This window comes from Sarcophilus harrisii, chromosome 3 (genome assembly GCF_902635505.1).
Source record: "Sarcophilus harrisii chromosome 3, mSarHar1.11, whole genome shotgun sequence".
Taxonomy (NCBI): Eukaryota; Metazoa; Chordata; class Mammalia; order Dasyuromorphia; family Dasyuridae; genus Sarcophilus; species Sarcophilus harrisii.
In genome coordinates this window covers 260,082,615-260,099,328 of record NC_045428.1, presented here as the reverse complement: position 1 = coordinate 260,099,328, position 16,714 = coordinate 260,082,615, and the positions used below count along the sequence as shown (strand labels likewise).

General features: G+C 32.0%; 1 protein-coding gene across 10 annotated transcripts in view; it reads right to left on the bottom strand.

Annotated features, from left to right (window-relative positions):
- Window positions 1–16,714, bottom strand: part of DMD (dystrophin) — a 2,285,006-nt gene that overhangs the window by 1,237,354 nt on the left and 1,030,938 nt on the right. For all 10 annotated transcript variants that reach the window (XM_031963631.1, XM_031963630.1, XM_031963635.1 and 7 more), the window contains one exon: window positions 13,372–13,566. In XM_031963631.1, the coding sequence (XP_031819491.1) occupies window positions 13,372–13,566 (195 nt within the window). The remainder of the gene's footprint in view (window positions 1–13,371; window positions 13,567–16,714) is intronic.

Below are 16,714 nucleotides of genomic sequence, written 5' to 3'. Positions count from 1 at the left end.
AGGCTTTGTTGTTAACAATTATACATTATAGAAACAGGAATTTGGATTAGATATATTTCTCTTTAACTTAATTTTTTTCTGGCTTAAATTCATTTGAGCTAAATCAGAGGAGTTCTTAGTAATATGTAAAATAGAACCTTTAGTTATATAGTTATCTACAATAAAAGACTTTGATCTTTTCTACAAGGCTCAAGAATGATTCGTTGATTTTTAGTCTAAAATAATTTTGCCTCTATATTGTTTAGCTGGATATGATAGCCATAACTTAGAAGCTGTCTGCCCTTATCAGAGACAATGTCTAGATACTATACCCATCAGACTGAAGCTGAAATACTTTGTCTGATTCATTTCACACAATGGTCAGGGATGAAAGTCCATCAAAGAATAGGTCCAGTGAATGCAACAAAGCAATATACTCAGAAGAGAAACCATGCTGTGAGGAATAGGATCATTTTAGTAAGGCAACATACCTAAAGATGAGAAACAGCCTGATAACATTATTAGATGTTGGACACATGGCAGATTAGAGACATAAGTTGACAGTCATTCATTGGGCAATTGTACATAGACATTTGAGGTCATTGAATTTTATTAAATTTTTTCCCTAGCTATTGACTCCTTTGTACCTCTGGGCATTACAAATGGTAATCCTGTATTGTAATCACTTTATAGCACATAGCTTAATCTGTATACATAAGCTGTTATTCCCTTTCTCCAACATTTTTTGTTTGCTTTTAATTTTAAATTCTCTTAAAGAAAGCTATGTAGTATAGGAGGCAGAGCACTAGACATTGATTAAGGAAATTTGTAACTATAGACAATTTTATCATAACTTCTCTCATCCTCAGTTCCTTCATGTGTAACATAGTGATAATAATTATAACTGCTTCACAGGGATGTTGTATTAAATGAGATAATATTTATGAAGTGTTTTGCAATCATTAAAGTACATAGAAATATTATTATTATTATTGTTCTTGTAGTCATTGGATTTGCAAGATACCATAGAAACACATTATTTCTTTCCTTTAAAATATATACTCCTTTCTCGAGCAGGTGCCTATCATTCAAGATTTTAAGTGATAAATATTAGTTGATTAAATAATCAGATGACTATGCAAAAATATAATGTCTATAGAAATATACACATGTGTACTCTACATTAATTATACTTTTCATAGTTTGGTAAGGCAGAAATATTAGCTGCAAGCAGCTTTAGATATCACAAATGTCTTTTGAGATTTTCTAACCTGGTTAACAAAAGAGCACATAATTTTTATTGCTAGGAAAAAGGGATTAGAGAAACCTATTAGTAGCTGAAGTGACAGAAGCCTTTGGGGAGTAGATCTATCTCCTTATTTTTGAAAAAGAGAAATCAGAGCACCAGAGACTCAAACTGCAGTTCATTTTCATTATCTAGAATATGGCTTTATCTGACAAAGACAACACCCTATATAAATCTAATTTTTACTTTGTGTACTATTTGGCTACCAAGTACTACATTAATGACATTTCAAATTGTGAAGAGCATTCAATCACAAAGGCTTTAGAGTACGTACATATTAATTAGTTTTATTTCTTCTCAGCTTCAAAAAATATTTAAACTTTTAAAAAGAATCTCCAATGAACATAATATTTTGGTTCGTTTAATAAAGATTATTATTCATGTCAAAATATTTTATAAAATACAAACATATATGCATATATACATATTTTATGTATATATAATATATATTATATGTATATATGTGAAAACTTAAAATCACACTGAGAATTTTGGGGTACCATGTATACAGAAAATAATTATCTAATAATTAATTCATTGTGTTCATATAAATATCAAATCAGTAATTTTATGTCATAGTTGCTATTATGACACTATAATTAATAGCTTCTATAGTTTTTTGACAAGGTTTAAAAAGTACTGCAACCCCAGGAACAGTCTTGAAATATCTACTCACATCATGAGCTATCATTTTTCACATGGTTGAGTTAGGGACTTTTAACATTTATAGTAAGGGAATTGATCAAAAAAGTCTTGCTGTAGGATTTGAAGGAGTTAGAGTAGTAGTATTATAATGCACTTGGCATAGACAGAAGTGAATTTGAACCAGGAAACCTGTCATATATAAATTTATATAAAGAAGTAGGAGAGAAAAGCAAGTAGAAACTGTTGAGGAACATCTAAATGTATGCCCTGAAGTGCTAACAGAAAGAAAATAGCTACCAAATTGTATCCATGACAAATTATTGAGAGATAGTGAATCATTTAAGAAATAAATGGTTATTATTTAAATATGATTCAAATATGCACCAAATAAACTATCTAGTAATTGTAAGGCATTTTTGAAAATATAAATAGCAACTTTTGATAAACAAAAATGAAATGATAATAGCAGCTGATGAAAGGATTTGTATTTATGACTGAATATTTTCTTCATACATTAGTTTCAAAACACAGTTTTCTTTAGTGAAAAGCAATCACTAAATGATTACATTATGCAGTTTATTTATAGTCTTAAGTAACAGTTCATATAACTTGTTAATTCATTTATGAAGTTCTTTTTTGCATTAACCTAATAGCTTTAAATAATATGAAATGAAATGCAAAAGGCATGTGTCCACTGCCTTTGCTTTGAAAATCTCATATACTAAAGGACTAAGGACTTAGATTAGTATAGCTGCAATGTTTAATAAATCAGTGTGCTATTAAAGTGAGAGAAAATTCATAATCCATCTAGTATAATAGTATATTATTATGTGTACATACCTCTTAGTGGTTTCATTTTTTTTTTCTGGAGTTAATTAGTTCATACTTCTTAATATCCTTATATTATCACTATATTCTCCTAATCCTGGATTAGAAGAGTCATAGTTTGTTTGTGGTATTGGATTTGGTTCTGCTCAAATGGAAAAATTATTATATTTTGAATTAGATACTTTGAACTTGTAATTTCAACCTTGTAGTCATCCTTGACCCTTCTGTTTCACTCATATGCAAGCAGTTGATAGCTATATCCTCTCAATTCCTCTCTGTTCTTCTGTCACAGTTATCATCTTTTCTTCACTTGGGTGATCTCTACCCTAATGGACACCTATTAAATAGATAATTTACTAAAATAGTAAACTATTGCAATAGCATCCTAATTGATTCTATTTTTTCCTGCTTTCATACTTTGTAATCTATTGTCCACATAGTTACTCTATTACTTATACCAAAACACAGATCTAATCATGCCACCATCACTTCCACTTAAAAATTGTAAGAGCTCTCTATTTCCTCTAGGATTAAAAAACAAAATCTCTGCCTAATATTCCCAGTCTTCCACCATCTGGTTCTTGCTTACTTTTTAGTCTTATTTCATATTACTTCTCTTCATGCACTCTAAGTGCTATTCAAACTAGGCTGTTCATTATATATGATATTTCAACTTTTGCCCACATGCCTTTATATGTCATCCCCTTTCAGGAGTGGAATGCATTTCTTTCACAGCTCCTTCTTTGAGTTTCTAGCTTTCTCCAAATCACTACCACAGCCAAATCCTGGACTTATAGGTATTCTTATTCGTCTGTTCTCTCTTCAGAACACTGGGGATGCAAAACTGAAGTAGGGAAACAGTGAGGAAGTCAGGAAAATGAAGGTGGGCATCACATGTCCAAATCCCCAAATTTCCTTTGTTCATACCCTTGATTTTAATCACTAATTCTTTTCATGTTTCCAGGGGAGTTGGTGGCTATTGGTAGTTGCTTTGCTGTGGCTTCAGTTCGTACATAGCCTAAGAAGCAAGGAAGGCTGAGGTAGAACAGAGCATCAGTAATAAAGAGAGAACCTCTGAGGCAAAGAAAGGGTAAATGTACAGCAGGGTCAAGAGACACAAGCTTTGTCATTAAAGACACAAGCTATAAAACAGACCAGATTGGCAGTTACTGTGTAAATTTACCAGTCAGTGAAATTAGATCAGGAGACTAATTCCAGTACTCTGGCACTCCCCTCATTGTTTGAGAAGAATGCTTTTGGTTTTCTTTTTTGAGAGGATACATTATTGATCATAGTAGGTTCTTTACATTTTTACTATATAATGGCTCTTAAACAATGTTTTATTCTGTTTTAATAAAATATAAAGTCAATGAAATGTCCTACAAATAAGATTGATCCAGAAGGTATATGGAATGGAACTGCTTGGAATCCAGCACCTACCCCAAAGGTCCCCATCAAGAATATCCCTCTAAGAAATCTGAACAGAATGCAGGCCCATGTCCAAAACAGCAAAAAATTCAAGATCAGAAGGCCCTCTACAAAAAAGGTCCGACTCAAGGGGCACCAGTTTATAAGGCTCCAACACAGAAAACACTGTTCCAAAGGCCAAAAAATTAAAAGAGGTTGCCAGATATCAAATAAATATTATTTTTGATATACATATAAAAAGAAAAAAAATCATGATTTTATATAATTCTAATATTTCTGAGCAATATTACATTTCTTTTACCCTTTGTTGAAATGTGAATCCAGCTAGGAAGAGCAACTGTGATAATTGTAAACTTTATATTATAGATGGTATATTCTTAATGATAGGCCTTCAACATGAAGTCACAGGCTCAGTGATCATCAAAACATATAGGCAAAGTTCCAATAGTCTTGTGATGAGGAGAGCTATCTGCACCCAGAGAGAGTATTGTGGGAACTGACTGTGGATCATGTTGTGATCAACTTAATATTTTTATTCTTTTTGTTGTTGTTTGCTTGCATTTTGTCTTCTTCCTCATTTTTTTCTTTTTGATCTGATTTTTCTTGTGCAGTATATTTATGGAAATTTGTATAGAAGAATTGTACATGTGTAACATATTGGATTACTTGCCATCTAGGGGAGGGTGTTGGGGGAAGGACTGGAAAAATTAGAACAAGATTTTGTAAGGGTGAATGTTGAAAACTATACATTTATATATTTTGAAAATAAAAATTTTAAAAATAGGCAAAACATATGGTTTATACTTTTACACTGCTAACACTGTATAGGGCAGATAAAGGTTTCAGTTTTTGATTGGATAAATTCTTGACCTCTTGCAGCAGGCATAAATCATTCCCCTTCTGCTGCCATAGATAGTTAATGTTAGATCCTCCCACCAGTTTATGGTCCAATAAAGAAACTCTTCTAATCTAAGCTAAACTCCAGCCTGATATCTACATAAGACTCTGAGAACTTTTCCACTAAATTTGAGTCTGATTATCAATGCCCCCTATTACAACTTGCACCAATTACCCATTCTCAAAAAACACAGTTTGTAGAGTATATATAATGTTTCACCTAAACTCCAACTTTGATCATATTCTCTCACTAACAAGTCTTTCTCAGTAACTCTAGTGAGTTAGCACATTCCATGTTGAGACAGATTTAATTGTTTCAAATCTGTAGACCTCCCTCAGGGTTAGTATGTATACACACACAATATGCATATATATGTACACACATATGCATATATGTAAACATGGACACACACATATGTTGTATTTATATGTGCATAAATGTTATGCGTATTTTATATATGCCTTTACATCTAATACTGTGTCTTGCATTTAGTAGACAGGTAGTAAATAATCTTTCAATTGAATTTTGAAAGAGAAGATCTTGGGCAAACAAGGGTCAAGATTTGTGTTACAAGCATTCCTTTTCTTATTTACCACAAAGGCTAAATTAGATCAATGCAGAAGAAATCTTCAGTAAAGAAAAACATATGGCATTCCAAATGTTAATTCTCAGCAAACTCATAGGAGATTCAAAATTCTGGAATAAACAATAAATCCTTCAAGATATTTTTGAGAATAAGTACCTGCTCTGATTATGTTTTGGTCCTAAAGAAGCATGTTAAAATCAGAGACAAACTCTTAAAGGGACAATCTTTATTTAAAATCTTTAAAATGCTATCAGGTGGTTTGAGCTCTCAATTTTATCTTCCTCTACCTCTTCTGATATCTTGGAATCAAAAATTTTAGAATTAGAAAAGATTTCATCCAATCAATACCAGAACAGAAATTCCATATACATTCCAACAATCCTTGGAAATCATAACCCTTCTTATCATCAAGGAATCTAGTAACAGGGAACTTATTAAAACGTAAGGCAACTCATATTTTTAGACATTATAATACCTAGGATATCTTTTGAGATAGAAAGCTAAATTGTATTCTTTTTTTTTTTTGGAGGAGGTGTAATTTTTTATTAAAATTAATTCTGTACAGCCATGTTAAACAAATCTAATTTCTATTACACATGATAGACTTTCTGCATCATTACATATCTTCTTGTCCTTTTCTAGTATCTAAGGATAATATGTATATTGCTAAGGCTAAATCACCAGGTTTTTCCTGATATCATTCCCTCCCATCTTATTTTTGATGTCATTCCATTGAGAAACTTGCATTTTATAGTGCCTGATGCATTGCATCATTCATCAATATTTTGATCAGTAGTATAGTCAAAGGTGTTTTGGGAAAGAGGGAAAAGTTTCAAATAATGTTACCCCCAAATTGAATGAAATTTTTCCAGTGTATTGTAATAAAAGGCACTGTAAAAAGCAAAAATCTCAGAGAAAGCACATGTTCAAACTATGGAGTCAGTACTGACATAGGAAAGAGAATTAAGGGAATATCAGGAAAATATTATTTTATGTGATTCCAACTGCTCCTTCAAATTTAAGCTTTTTGTGGGAGGCATTTAAATTCCCTGTTCTTCCTTCTCTAAGAATACCTTATTATTATTGCGACATCTACCATATGACTTCCTGAATAAACTACACAGAAAAATTTTGCACCTTCACACTTTGAGGATATGTTTATATGAGTATCACTGAAGGAAAAGCCCCATATAATTCTATAGTGGTAGTTCTCAAAGTGGGGTCTAGGGATCCTTAGAGATCCCTGAAATGCTTTTGAGGAATCTGTGATATAAAACCTATTTTAATAATAATATTAAACTATTTTAATTTACAGCATAATAAAAACTGATAAATATAACTCACATAAACAAAAGCTCTTCAAGGATTCCTCAATAATTTTTGAGTAGTCCTGAGACAAAACTTTTTGAGTATAGGTGTTTCAGAAGGTACATGCTGGGCATTCTCTCCTCAAACTAGTTACTTTTCCAATCCATGAAATAGTAGGGATGGTCCATTATCTCTATAAGTGTGAGAAATCCTCAAAGAATCAGCAAATATGAAAACTGGAAAATATCTTAAAGATCATTTATTCCAAGACACATATAAGACTAATCTCTACCCTAATATACCTAGCAAGTGATTATCTAGTCTCTACTTTGAAGAGGTATAGGAAAAGAAAATGCTCTATCTCCTGAGACGACCAATTCCACTTTTAGATCAAACTAAGAAAAGTTTTTTTTTCTCCCCTTATATCAAGTCCAAATTATATTTTTGAAACTTCCACCCATTGCTTCTGGTTATATTCTGAGCCAAATGAAATAACTCTAATCTCTCCACGATAGTCCTTTAAATATCATGTAATGATATTGTACCTACTGAGTTTTCTCATTCAAGTTAACCCTTCCCTGTTACTTTACCTGTTCCTTGAAGGATACAGATCCAAGGACCTTCTTCATACTACCTTTTCCTCATATGAACACTTTCTGGCTTGAAATATTATTTTTAAACCAGGATGGCAAGAAGTGTTCCCTATATTTCAGATAGATCAATCATGCATTCAAATTTGTATTGGAAGAATCAGCATATTTTTGTCATTTGAGAAAAGAATGATAGTTCTTGATATCATCAGAAATGAGCATAGTTAAATTAATCCTTTGAAGATGAGGGCCAATCTGTCAAATATACATACCCACATACATATTGATGCATGTATCATATATACACATGTATATATACATACCCATGTATAACATGTGATATTTGTGAATATGATAAAATATACATAATTAATTGTGCTAAAATTTTCTTTGAAACAAGAATGATCATTTTTTAAAATGTGGATTTCACATTTATTTCTAACTTTTTAAAGGCAGTGCCCATACACATTTACATATGCAAAAATGTTTCAAGATTCTCTTCTGTTTGAGGCACCTTTAGTATCTTTACACATTATTTTCTTATATTTTTTCAGAAAGGCATTAATTAGAATGATTATAAATTATTCATCCTAACTACTAAACTTTCAAGAAATAACTGTTAAACTACAGAGATACCCATTACAGTTCTATAATTTGATTCATGCAAATCTGTCAGGAGTAAAATCAACCACAATTTAATTTCAAATCTTCCCAACCAGCAGCTGTACAATTTATGCACTGCTTTTCTATTTTTACTACTGGATAATGACAATGATGAATGCCTTTACAAGGAAATACATATTCATCAAAAAGACTCAGTTCAAGACTATACCCCTTCCCAAAGCCTATGAATGTGCAAGACCCATTTTCCTGTGGCTAGAGATTTATTTGGGAATATGATGGAATTGTGCCCACAACTGCATCTCATGACAATTTAATAATTCACCTAAATTAAACCTGCAGCACTGCTTAGTTCTAACCATAGTAATCAGTATTATTAAAATTGGTGTCAGCTATAATAATATTAAATGTATCAGGATGAACAAATAATTAGCTATAGATGTTCACACCCTAGCAATGCATATATACTGGGTCAAGAGTTATTAATTGGAAACCAGTCCATAATGAACTAACTACTTACAGGTTCACTGCGCTTGTGACCTGTTTGTCTATGAAGAGAACAGGGAAAATTTGAGTCTTGGTTCATTAGCAATGACTTAAATCTTTTATGACAATTTTGAATTTACAAACTGTTTTGTCATGAGCAATTACTTAAAGTGTAGAATGATAGGGATACTGGCAAATTTATATAAATTGATTAAGGCCATTTGTTCAGAGCAACAAAATATACTAGAATCTTATAATCTATACAGCAAAACAGATTTTAAAATGACCTGCAACTGAAGTGGATGGGAAGAATCTTTTTTTTAAAGTAATCTAGGTATCTCATTTTCTCTGGGTGAATCATTTTATAAATAGCTTTTTGGCTTAATAAGATAACTCAACTGAAGTTACCAACATACAATTACTAAGTTTTCTAAAAGAAACATATATATTTCTATTTGTCTATTTAGATTATGGAATAAGTTTTTCAGATATCATTTATAGAATAAAATGCTAGATCAATCCTGCTTATAGCAACTAATCTCCTCATTTACTTACATCATATAATTTAGAAAGATAAAGAATATGCTTATGCTAATAATGCTTCATTTTACATATAAAATATTACTTGAAAACTTTTTCATGAGGCATATGTTATCATATTAAGCTTCTTAATAGTCAGTACAGTTATTGCTAGATATTACCTTTTCAATTTTCAGAGCTTAAGCTTAACTGTATTCTATTTTGTCTTAGAATTCAGCATTTTTCTCTCAAGCATTTTAAAAGAAATCACTCAGAGCTGGACCAAAGGGCAAAGCAAATAGGATTTTCTTCTCTCTAGGTGCCAGAATTTAGAAAGGCTCTCCATCCTCCCTAAGCTAGTGGCCACAAATAATCTAGTTATCGTCATTCATCAATGATATAAATCCCATCTAGCCTTTCCAGTGTATCTGCTAAGTTCAATGTATTTATTTATCATCATCATAGTAGCTAAATTGATTTTGATACAAGAATATTTTGAAATATACATGCAAAATAACATTTTATGGAAATCCATTTCTCTATTTTTATAAAAATATTTACCTTCAATATCATTAACTATATATATATATATATATATATATATATATTAATATATAAAGATGTAACATAGAAAATAGTATAAAAATCTGTAGGGCTGACTGATTCAGCAACTGTAGCTTAACATTCCCCAACCCTATCATCCTATATGGTGCTGCAGAAACTCCACTGTTCTGATGCTAACGGAAGTCTTTGTTCTGAAGTAGTCTGATATCTGGACCTACTATTGCTTCAGACTAGTTCCCAAGTTTAGAGCTGGTCAACAGCTGGCCTTTTTTTGTATCAGTATGATCAAGTAGCAAATATCTGCAACTAAAACTTCTGCTCTTATCAATAACTTAAATTTCATACATTAAAAAAAAGAAAACAAACAAACAAACAAAAAAAACAACAGCAGCAACAAAACAAAAAAATATATAATACCAAAGGTACTGTATTTTCAGTTTCTCAAACAATTTATCTAATATATATAGGGCTTCTTTTTGCTTGTCCTCAACTTACCCTATTCTGTTTTATCCACTTCTTTGTTAGGAGCACATTTAAAAATATTTCTATTTATAAACTAAAGTCATATCAAATGTATAAGAAGTTAAATCTCACTGAGTTTAAAAATTCACTTCTACACTGAGACTTACTTGCATAAAGATCAGAGGCCAAAGTTTACCATCCACCTTAATAGACATTTCCAGCTGACCCTGTCCCATTGTTCTGGGAGCCAAAGGAGATGTGAAATCCCAGGGTCTACTTCCCCTCACCTCTTGAAAAAACCTAAATCAGCACAGATCTCTGCAAAAACACAAAACCAAAGGACAACAACAACAACAACAACAACAACAAAAATAACCCACACTAACATTTATTTTAAGCCATATAACTGTCAACTTCTAAAATGTTTCGGGAAAGTTTTGTTGTCTAATCCAAAAGTTTCAGTGATAGAGCTCTGGATAAAAGTTTAATTAGAAGATATTATGTTGGCAACTAAGAAGTGACACAAAGATTATGAAATACAAGGATGGGGAACTGAAAGGAATTTGGACCCCAAATGAGTAACGGATCTCATCATATTTGCACCATCTTGGACCAGCAACAACACCTTCCCTGATTCTTTCACCAGTCACAGCCACTACACTTGACAAATCCCTCAGAAAAAGTACAAATAATCTTTTAGTGTACTCTTAGCTAGCATAATTGAAAAAAAGAGAGAGAAAACAATCAGCAATTAAAACAAATGATTGAATCACAGATAGATAAGAAAAAAAGAACAATCATATCATATAATACATAAATTTATATAAAAATTTTAAGTTAAAAAATGGAAAAATATTTACAAAAATTATGATGCCCAAATTAATAGAATATGAAATAGGGATCTTAAATAATGAAATTTCTGGGGAAAAAGCAATCAAACTAAGTATGAAGAAATTATTAAAAGGGATAGGGAACACTGATATAGATTTATAGATTAGTGATTTATATTTATCATATGCAAATAATTTTCAAAAAATTATGAAAGAAAACCATCTATTAACCATATCTGCCATACATTTCAGCAGCATCTCAGATTCAAATGAGCTTAATATCATAATTCCCAACTTTTAGGAAAGGGGCTTTGAGAGATTAGAAAATTTTTGAGGGAAAATTAGCTAAGGAGTAAGGTATGCATATGTGTGTATGCATATGTGTATATATATATATATATATATATATATGTGTGTGTGTGTGTGTGTGTGTGTGTGCATGTGTGCAAATATTAGATTCTTTGGGGTTGGCAATTAGGTGGGTTGATAGAGTACAAGACTCATAGGCATGAAGACCTGAGTTCAAATTGACTCAGACATCTATTTAGCTATCTGACCTTTGGCAAGTCATTTAACCATGTTTATTTCAGTTTCCTTATCTATAAAATGAGTTAGAGAAGAAAATGGTAAACCATTCTATATTTTAGCCAAGAAAATCCATATGGGATCACAAATAGTCAAACACAAGTGAACAATAACAAGACCTAAACCAAAACTCAAGTCACTCAAAGAAGCTCCACATAAAGTAGTGTAATGAAGATGAAGGTCAACAGATTAAAGAGGAAGAATTTCAATTTTTTCTCTGCCCTCTGCTCCCTCAGCCCTACTCTATCTTGCTTTCTTCCCATGGATGGACTTTTAAAAATATCTTCTCATGTTTCTTCATACATCCTCTACTTCCCTCTTGTTCCAGGCATCAGAACTCTAGTTATAGCTCAGAAACTGCAAAAATGTTTGTGACTATAATTACCAGTGCTTATTTTTAATTAAATATGTAAGTTTTATGGTAGATATTATAGCAATTCTTATTTTTGAACTGATGTGCTGATGTTATTGGTATAGGAAGCTCTCAATGATACATTTTCCCTAATCAAGGCAGATCAATACCTGTTCAGCCATTTTTAGTGCTAAATTGTTGGTTTTGTCCACTGAGATATTCACTGATTTGCCCAGACTCACAAAGTCAGTTTGTGTCAGAGGAAGGATATGAATGGAAGTCATCTGGGGTTCACTCTATATACTTTATGCCATGTTGCAATCTCTTATTTTTAATCCATCCACATTTTATTACAAAAAAATGCCACAATCAAGATCGAAAACAATGCATTTTACTAATTTGTAAACAAGAAAAGTTACATGCTCTAAGCTTATGAGATCTTTAATCAACTTTTCTTTCTTTCTTTTTCTTTTTTTCTTTTTTCTTTTTGCTGAGGCAATGGGATTAAGTGACTTGCCCAGGATCACACAGCCAGGAAGTGTTAAGTGTTTGAGACCAAATTTAAATCCTGACTTCAGGGCTGATGCTCTATCTACTGTATCACCTAACTGCTGCCCTCTTTAATTTGTTTTAACAAGAATTTATTCAGTGTTTTCTATATGCTAGATACTGTATTTTCTCACTATTGTGAGTTGTGACTGAGAACACAAATTTTTTTTTGTCCAATTTTGGCATATATGTAAAAATTTTGTTTTTGTTTAGGTTTGTTAGAAGAATCAATCTTTCACTCTTTTATTTTTCTTTTTTGTTTTCTTGAAAGCTTTGTTCAAAATGAAATTGACATCTTTAATTATTGAATCTAAGTCCTTTGCCTTACTAACTTTGTATGGTAGAAGGAAATGGCATACCTTCTAGCATCTTTGCCAAGAAAACTCCAAATGGAGTTATAAAGAGTCAGACATGACTGAAAAATGATTCAATGGCCTATCTATGAATCTGTATTCTTATATCTACTCCTGAATTGCAGAGTCATTATGAATTGAAGGATTAACAATGCACACACACACATTCCATACACACACATACACACATATGTATATTTCATAATTTTATCAATTTAGAGATATTGGTACCTTAAAGCTCATCTTACCTAACAACTTCCTTTTTAAAATGGGGAAATTGTGACAATCGAAGTTAAGTAACTTATTTAAGATTTTGTATATATAATTTAAAATATAACATTTAAAAATATAGCAAGTGGCAAAACCTAGACTTGAATTTAGTTCCATGACTCCAACCAAGTGGTCTTTTTCAGTGAATCATAGTGTCACAAAGCAGAAACAATATATTCACAAATATTTTAATGGAAATATATTAATCTTACCTTCAGACTTTCTTCTTGCTTGAACAGGTCCTCAAAGTCTTTAGCATTGAGATCAGGGGTATTAAGAAGAAATTCCACTTCAGATATGGTTTGTGTGACCCGAAGAATCTCAGCAAGATAAGTAGAAGGCACATAAGAGGTTTCCAAAGGCAAACCTTCGGTCATCACCATTGTTGTTTCTTCACGAACAGTTTGCTGGTATAGATATACAATAGAATGTTCTTTTAGTTTCCTAATAATTTGAAAAATACCAGTGATTTGATATAAATTCCATCCATTTAAAACAGATGAAAACTGATTACAATATGCATTTGTAATATCTATTATTGTATTGTAATGCATAGATATTATAATATCTATGCATATCTATTAAAGGAGAAATTTCAATTAAATCAAAGAAGATGAAGCTATTTCTAAACTCTCTTTTGGAATTTAGCAACCTGGGATAAGTTATGCTGAACATGATCTAAGAAGTACTTAAAAGCAACATAATACAGGCAAGAGACAAAGTGGAGATTATCCTAGGAAGAGAAAAAGTAGACTTGGTATATGCTCTTCTGTATTTTTGGTATTCTTTAACTACATTCTCCTGTCCCCCCAATCATACATATTATGAGATAATTAAACATAGTGGATAAGAATGTGTTAGGAAGAACTCAGTTGAGATCTAACCAACCCTAGTCACATATTAGTCATGTGGTCCTGCACAAATCAGTTAACCACTTTCTGCCTCAGTTTCCCCAACTACAAAATAGAAGTGATAATAACAATTCTCTCTCAGGATTGTTGTGGAGATTAAATGAGTTATTTAGAAAGTGCTTAATATAATACCCAGAACATTATGAATATTTAGTATGTGCTCATTTGCTTTCTTATTCTGTCTCATTACTAATTCTTGTGAAGGAATTACATGTTAATTAAACAGTTATTAGAAAATGGCTTTGTATTTTGATACCTCTGAGTGCAATTTATATTTTGATAGTAACCCAACTATTTTTAAAGTTAAGTGTAGTAGACATCACTTCCATTTTTGCCAACAGTCCTTTTCTGTTCTGGGTTTCTGAGAGCGATAGTAACCTAAAACTACAAATAGAATTGCTCTAGGATTTCTCAGATCATAATTCTGCTCTCATCTTTACTACTTTCCTAGATTCCTTCATGCCCTGAGAAAGAGCAAATAAATTTGACTGACCAATTTAGATAGGAACTATATTTCTGAGGGCTAACACACCAGGGCATCAGGACTGTCTTGGAATTATTTTAGCTAAAATTTTAGAATGAAAATTAATTGTAATCAGGACCTTTCTGATAATGTAATCTTAATCACCACAACTTCTATATCTTTGAAGACTAAGTGCCTTTGGAAAGAAGTCTTGTTGCTTGGATCAATTGAAAACTATGGTTTCAATGGTTTTGTAAAAATTCTCCACTAGATCTGTAAACAGAATCATACAGTTCTATGGTGTCTTCATAAAAAGACCACTCCCCACAAATGTGAGATAAATAAAAGGAATCATTTAATTATTTGCTCACAGAACAAATCTTTCATAACTTAATAAGAAGTTAAACTTGCCCAATAAATGCTACATTACTGTTTTCTTCTCTTTTATTTAATTTGAAAGTTTCACTTTTAGAATCCTAAAACTTCTAGCATAACTACTTTGTAAAAGTTAATTCAAGTTATTTGATTACTTTCTTTCTGCAAATGTAATTTTACTCAAAGAATTCTGAAAGAAATTTATGTTCCCAAACCACTTAGGTTAATTTCACAGTACTGTGCTCTTTCTTTGTCTCTTTGTTTCTCTTTGTCTCTGTCTCTGTTATTCTCTCTATGGATCTGTGTCTCTGTGTCTGTCTGTCTGTCTCTTTCTGTCTGTGCCTGTCTCTGTGTCTGCCTCTTTCATTCTGTTTTTCTCTCTGTTTTTCTCTCTCTCTGAGTATATACATATGTGTCATCTTTCCTCCCTTTGGCCCCTCGGTTCTGTACTTTATGGCAAATCCCTCCTCCCTCCAGCAAGATTACCTGCCCCAACAAAAGCCTCCTCTTTCAAATGAAAACAGAAGTGTGGAGAGACCAGCACCTCCACAGTTGCATGAAAGCTTTGCTTGAAAATTTTGCAACAAGAGAGAAGAACTTTGCTCCATCTGCCAAGTCATCCATATATCTAGCCACTACATATTTGTCTTCCATTGTCCATGCTCCAGTACCTCATGTATGTCACTGGCTTACCATAAGATGTCAGTCTGTTGAATGTTCTTCTTTCTCTTCTCCTTTGTCTCTATTCCGGCCCCCTCCTATCTTTGAACTTCACGCCCAACCCTTTTCCACCAGAAACAAGCAAGAATAGTGTCCCTCTCTTCTTTCCCCATGTCTTCAGAATAGCTCTCACTATTTAAAAATCGCTTTTCTCAGAACAGTCCACATATGTAAAGTTGATAATAGTTCATACAACTTTTGTTACAATTCATTTTTGAGTATCCACACTTCTAGGGTATATTTCCATGGGGAAATCTATTTAAGTATACATATTCATAAATACATTAAAAATAGAAATGAATCAGCATTAACTATAGTGTTAGCCAATTAATTATTTTTCTCTCAAATTATTATGATGTTAACTCTGAAATATCATTGCTCTAAGTTGAAAGAAATAAGTTATTTTCCCCAATTAATTTGATAGAAAATAGAAGCTAGTAGAGTATTTCACAATTTAAATTAGTTTGGTGGAAAAGTATCCAATTAGATAGTAAAAGGTTAAGTGCTTTGTGTGTGTGTGTGTGTGTGTGTGTGTGTGTGTATGTGTGTATGTGTATGTGTAAAAATCACATATAAATAATTATTTTGCATTTAGTTTTGTACCTGTATGGATTTTTAAAAAAGCAGCACAGTGGTAGCAGTTTTATACTTTTGCTGACCACATGCAGTCTGTGGATTATAAATGTGACAAATTTGGTGTACAACTCTGAACTTCTAGATTGTGGCTTGGTGGCATCATAGTGCATAGAGTGTTGGATTTGGAGTCAATAAGATCCATTTTTCTGAGTTCAAATCTGGTCTCAGACATTTATGAGCTTTATGACCCTGGGTGAGTCACTTAACTCTATTTTCCTCAGTTTTCTCATCTATAAAATGAGTTAGAGAAAGAAATGGCAAACTATTCTCCTTGGCAAGAAAACCTCAAATGGTGTCACAAAGAGTTGGACAAAACTGAAAAATGATTCAACAACAACAAATTTCTGAACCTCTAACTGTGTACACAACACTTGAAGTTATAATATTAAAGTTTTTCTGCATTTAATTTTTGGCTAATTTTCTATGATTAAGAGAACAATTAATTTCAAA